General features: G+C 33.1%; 1 protein-coding gene across 1 annotated transcript; it reads right to left on the bottom strand.

The window, feature by feature from the left end:
- Positions 1–1,019: 1,019 nt before the first annotated feature.
- On the bottom strand, positions 1,020–3,249 carry LOC105625128. The gene is made up of 5 exons (XM_012206468.1): positions 3,135–3,249; positions 2,459–2,641; positions 2,051–2,265; positions 1,413–1,712; positions 1,020–1,034 (listed from the first exon to the last, which is right to left on the bottom strand). Exons 1-5 carry the CDS (start codon positions 3,247–3,249, stop codon positions 1,020–1,022), a joined length of 828 nt encoding a protein of 275 aa, XP_012061858.1.
- Between the last annotated feature and the right edge of the window lie 1,027 nt (positions 3,250–4,276).

The following is a 4,276-nucleotide window of genomic DNA, read 5'->3' as shown; positions in this document are numbered from 1 at the left end:
GACGCGCACACACACACACACACACACACACACACACACACACACACACACACAAAACACACTGGGACGTCCACTCGCGAACAATGAACGGTGAGCGGACAAGAACGACGGGGCGCGCGTCCACGATTTCTCTGGTTTCTCTGGCTCCTCGTTCGTGGCGATAACGAACGAGGCGAAACGAAAAACGGGAGTCGCGAGACTAGCAGAGACTAGTACCGGAAAGGTTGCATCAGATCACAGATGTGCGGCTGTGTGCGGCGGCATCTGTTAAGAATGGACTACACTAGCATTTTACCTGTATATTCCATAAATTCCCAGCAATTTTCAGCAATTCTTAAGCTCACAGACTAACTGCTTTTGTTTTCTAGGATGTTTTCTATGTATACCCCAGCAATGTTATTCCAATTTTAATTCTATTGATATTCTTCATTTTTTTCTAATCTTAAGAATTGAAAAGATGAAAAGTAAATTGAAGTCAGATTTAAGTCATTGAACATTAAGCTATATGTATATTAATAGAAACGGGCACTCAGTGAACAACAAAGGCTGCTTTCCTTTTAGAAGGCGGTCGTCACAAGTATTCTATCTTTATTCATTGAATGCTAATGCTTTCTTAATCATTTCCATTAATGTAGATTAACTTTTATCTCAATTCAACTCATTCTTCATCTTTTTTTCTAATTCTTAGATTAATTTAATCTCGCTTCAATTTTTTTACTTTCTATCTTTTTTAATTCTAAAAATTAAAAATAAAAAGATAAATAATAAGTTAAACTAAGATTAAAGTTAATGTTACATTGGTGGAATCAAGTCTTAGAATCAAGACTTAAAGAAATCATGGAAAATTAAATCAAGATTAAAGTTGATCTACAGTGGAAATGGGTATAAGAAACAAGGATAAAATGACATTTAAATTGTGTTTTCCTAAGGAAAAGAGTCGAAGATAGAATGGCTGCATTCAGTAGAAAAAGCAACTTTGCAATTGTTGTAAAATTCTTGAATATAATCGATTTATACATTTAGATCCAGAGAAACTAAAGGCACAACCAATCATATTGAAGAATTTTACAAGTTGCTTTCTCTGTTGAACGCAGCCAATGACATTTGTAAAAACATTTTAAAAAGAAAGTCTACGTCTCAAATCTTTCCATCTTTTCAATGTTTTTTAGTGCATGTGTGTTTCCGAATATATCAGGAGAAAGAACGAGAGAGAAAAAAAGATATTAAAGCTAATTAATTTCTGTGAGAACTGGAATTGCTATTGTGATTGAATTCAATATCTTAGGTATTAAAGGAAATTCACATAACTTGATAGAATAGTATTTAATAATATACAAAAATCTTTAAGAATACATTACATAGTCTCAATAATAATTTTTATAAATAATTTCTCATAAATAATTTTTATAAACTTCACTATTTTTTTTTGTAGCATATGCACAGCCTTTATTCCCTGTATACCTTTGGCAAATAGTGGTGTTTACCCACATCAACAACTTTTTATTATACATCTCCTCAGAGATGCACATGACAGACATTGCAAATACAATCAGTTTTGCATTCTCGATAAACTCTGCAGTTATCTGTTCTGGTATCTTTTGAAAGTTTATGTCGAGACACGGATACCCAGTGACATATACGTAGTCGAACGGTTGAATTTCTTTACCCAATAAACCACCATTCGTCTCTGACCACCATTCGTTCTCCAGAACCTACCATTAGAAATAATTCATCTATATTGTTACAATAAATACATATAAATATCATAGAATTTATTGATTTTATAATTTATAAATTTATAAATCTCTTATAGCGAATTCACTTGCATTATATTAAATTAGTGTACTAACTGTTATACATGAAATTAGCAAAGTTAAATGTGAATAGATATTTTAAATAATTAAATATCAATAATGATATTGTCATGTTATTTAACGAAATATATATTTCAAAATTGATTATATTAAGCCATTACATTTAGATACTTTATATAAAGTAACCATTAATGTGCACTGTGTAGCACGAGTGATCGAATTTATTAAATTCTTACAGCTATATCGTGTAAAGATGCATCATGTGGGTAGGAGAATTTTGGACGTGTCTCAGGAAACTTCTTTGGACAATTTCTACTCGCTTTTGCCTCACTTGTCCTTACATTTTCAGCTTGATTCTTGTATTTCCTATCAATTTCCTGCCGTTTTTTCAACGAGTACATATATTGTTCCAATTTATAATTAACCTGTGCCACTCCTGTCCCATCCTCAACTGTAAGAAAATCCAAGAGTTCAAGTCTTCTTAGATATTGTTAAACTTGTTGCTCATACTTTAAGTCAATTTTTTTCAATTGAACTTGTTGCACAATTCATCTTTCTTTTTCTTCTCTCTATATTGGAGAGAAAAAAGAGAGGCAGCGTAAGAAGTTGAGGAAAAAAAAGAGGAAACAAGCTTCTTTCCTTACTTGTCAGAAACAGATTGCTGACATTCTGCTTAACACATGTAACAATTCCAACTAGTTCGATTTTATGTACTTTAATGTGAGGCATATTAAATGGATGAAAATCTATATAGCGACCTTCTTTGTAGGGTATTAATCGGTATAGCTCCATGATGAGCATCGGTATATTTAATGTCGTTCGTGAATCTGAAAATAAAATCGACATTGTCACATGCCCAAGGACAACACAAATTAACAATAACATTACATTAAAGTTATAATTTCTCACTCAATAATAACTTCAGCAAGAAACACAGTCATTTCATTCTTTAGAAGGATAGCTAGAGAAGGATGATTGACCAGTTTCGTAACTACGGATGTTATTAAATCTGATTAAGGATGTCCATATACACGTAGTCATAAATGACACAAGTTTATATTATATGTTCAACTGCTCACATGCTTCAACATGCTCCAACATGCTCTAAAGCGTTTGTTGGAAGTTTTTTTGGAATAGAAGCTATGTTGAAGCATGCAATGTGAAAAAATCTATTGTGTAACGTAGTGATCATTATATCTTTATTGTTTACCAAATCAAAATGAAATAATCAATGTGTTATTACATTATACTAAGTATGCTTCTTGCTGGAAAGCATCATTGTTATTTTTAGGTGTTCTAATCGAATAAATTTGCCTTCACCAGTTTTGATGTCAATACCAGGCCATTCCTTTTTCGTCGAGAGGAATTTTTGGTGATTGTTATACTCCTCTCTGCTGAAGACAGTAATACCCTTCATTGATTTCTCGTTAGACATTTTTCTCGTGTGATCGATTCGGGTTTAATTTTTCATAAGATCCTTTTATCATCGATGATGCTACCACTGTTTTCCCGATTGCATCATCAGTTGTCTGTAGCTCACAAAAAACAGGCTTTTACAGAACTTGAAAAATCTATGAGAAAGCAGCGAGAAACCTTGAGAATTGAGAAACTCGCGATTCCCGCGAATGCCCTGAAATACCCGAGGAACTGCGCGAAAAAGGAAATTGCGAAATTGCGCGGCGAATCCACCATACTAAGAATATACTCTGTTTCACGTATGATGCGCATGTATCACTTTATTTTTCTTCAGGATGAAATAACAAGGATAAAATGATGATATATTATGTATGAAACGAAACGCATTTCAGTATACTGCACAACTGCACTACCTAACTTTGCATGCATCAGAAAATTACCATTCCACGCTAATCTGTTTCAGATAATATGATACTAGTCTATTTAACGGACGTTGATAATATTTCGTCGGTAAAAGAGAAATATTTTAAACAGTGTTATAACACCGTAAAAATGCCCCCGTGCAATATTCCCCTCCGAAGAAGTGGATGTACTACACAACAATATCCATTTTTTTTCGGTGCTTCTGATGAAAATAAATCGCTGAAATCGTTGAAATCTCTACTAATTTGATATATTTATTTCAGCGATTTACTTTCATCAGAAGCACCTGATTTATTTTCATAAGGAGCATATACAATTTGTTATAAATATACAACTTTACAAACACTTCTCCAAAGATGTCAAATATATATAAAAATATATATAAAATTAATAATTTTAATAATTTTATATACTTGGAAAAGTGATGAAAATTAATTCAGAACATCCAAAGGTGTATAGTGTATAAGGGTATCCAAAACTAAGGTGTGTGTGTGTGTGTGTGTGTGTGTGTGTGTGTGTGTGTGTGTGTGTGTGTGTGTGTGTGTGTGTGTGTGTGTGTGTGTGTGTGTGTGTGTGTGTGTGTGTGTGTGTGTGTGTGTGTGTGTGTGTGTGTGTGTGTGTGT

The sequence above is a fragment of the Atta cephalotes genome, assembly GCF_000143395.1.
Source record: "Atta cephalotes unplaced genomic scaffold scaffold00110, whole genome shotgun sequence".
NCBI lineage: Eukaryota > Metazoa > Arthropoda > Insecta > Hymenoptera > Formicidae > Atta > Atta cephalotes.
Note: the sequence above shows the minus strand (reverse complement) of the source record. Positions and strands in the feature narration are given on the sequence as shown.

Bases quoted from the DNA above. Each gene is read 5' to 3' on its own strand.
- LOC105625128 (XM_012206468.1), bottom strand. From the start codon at position 3,249: ATGTCTAACGAGAAATCAATGAAGGGTATTACTGTCTTCAGCAGAGAG. The intron at 2,642-3,134 runs GTGAAGGCAAAT...TTTTATTTTCAG, and splicing joins TGGTATTGACATCAAAACTG to ATTCACGAACGACATTAAAT. The intron at 1,713-2,050 runs GTAAGAATTTAA...TTCTAATGGTAG, and splicing joins CATCTTTACACGATATAGCT to GTTCTGGAGAACGAATGGTG.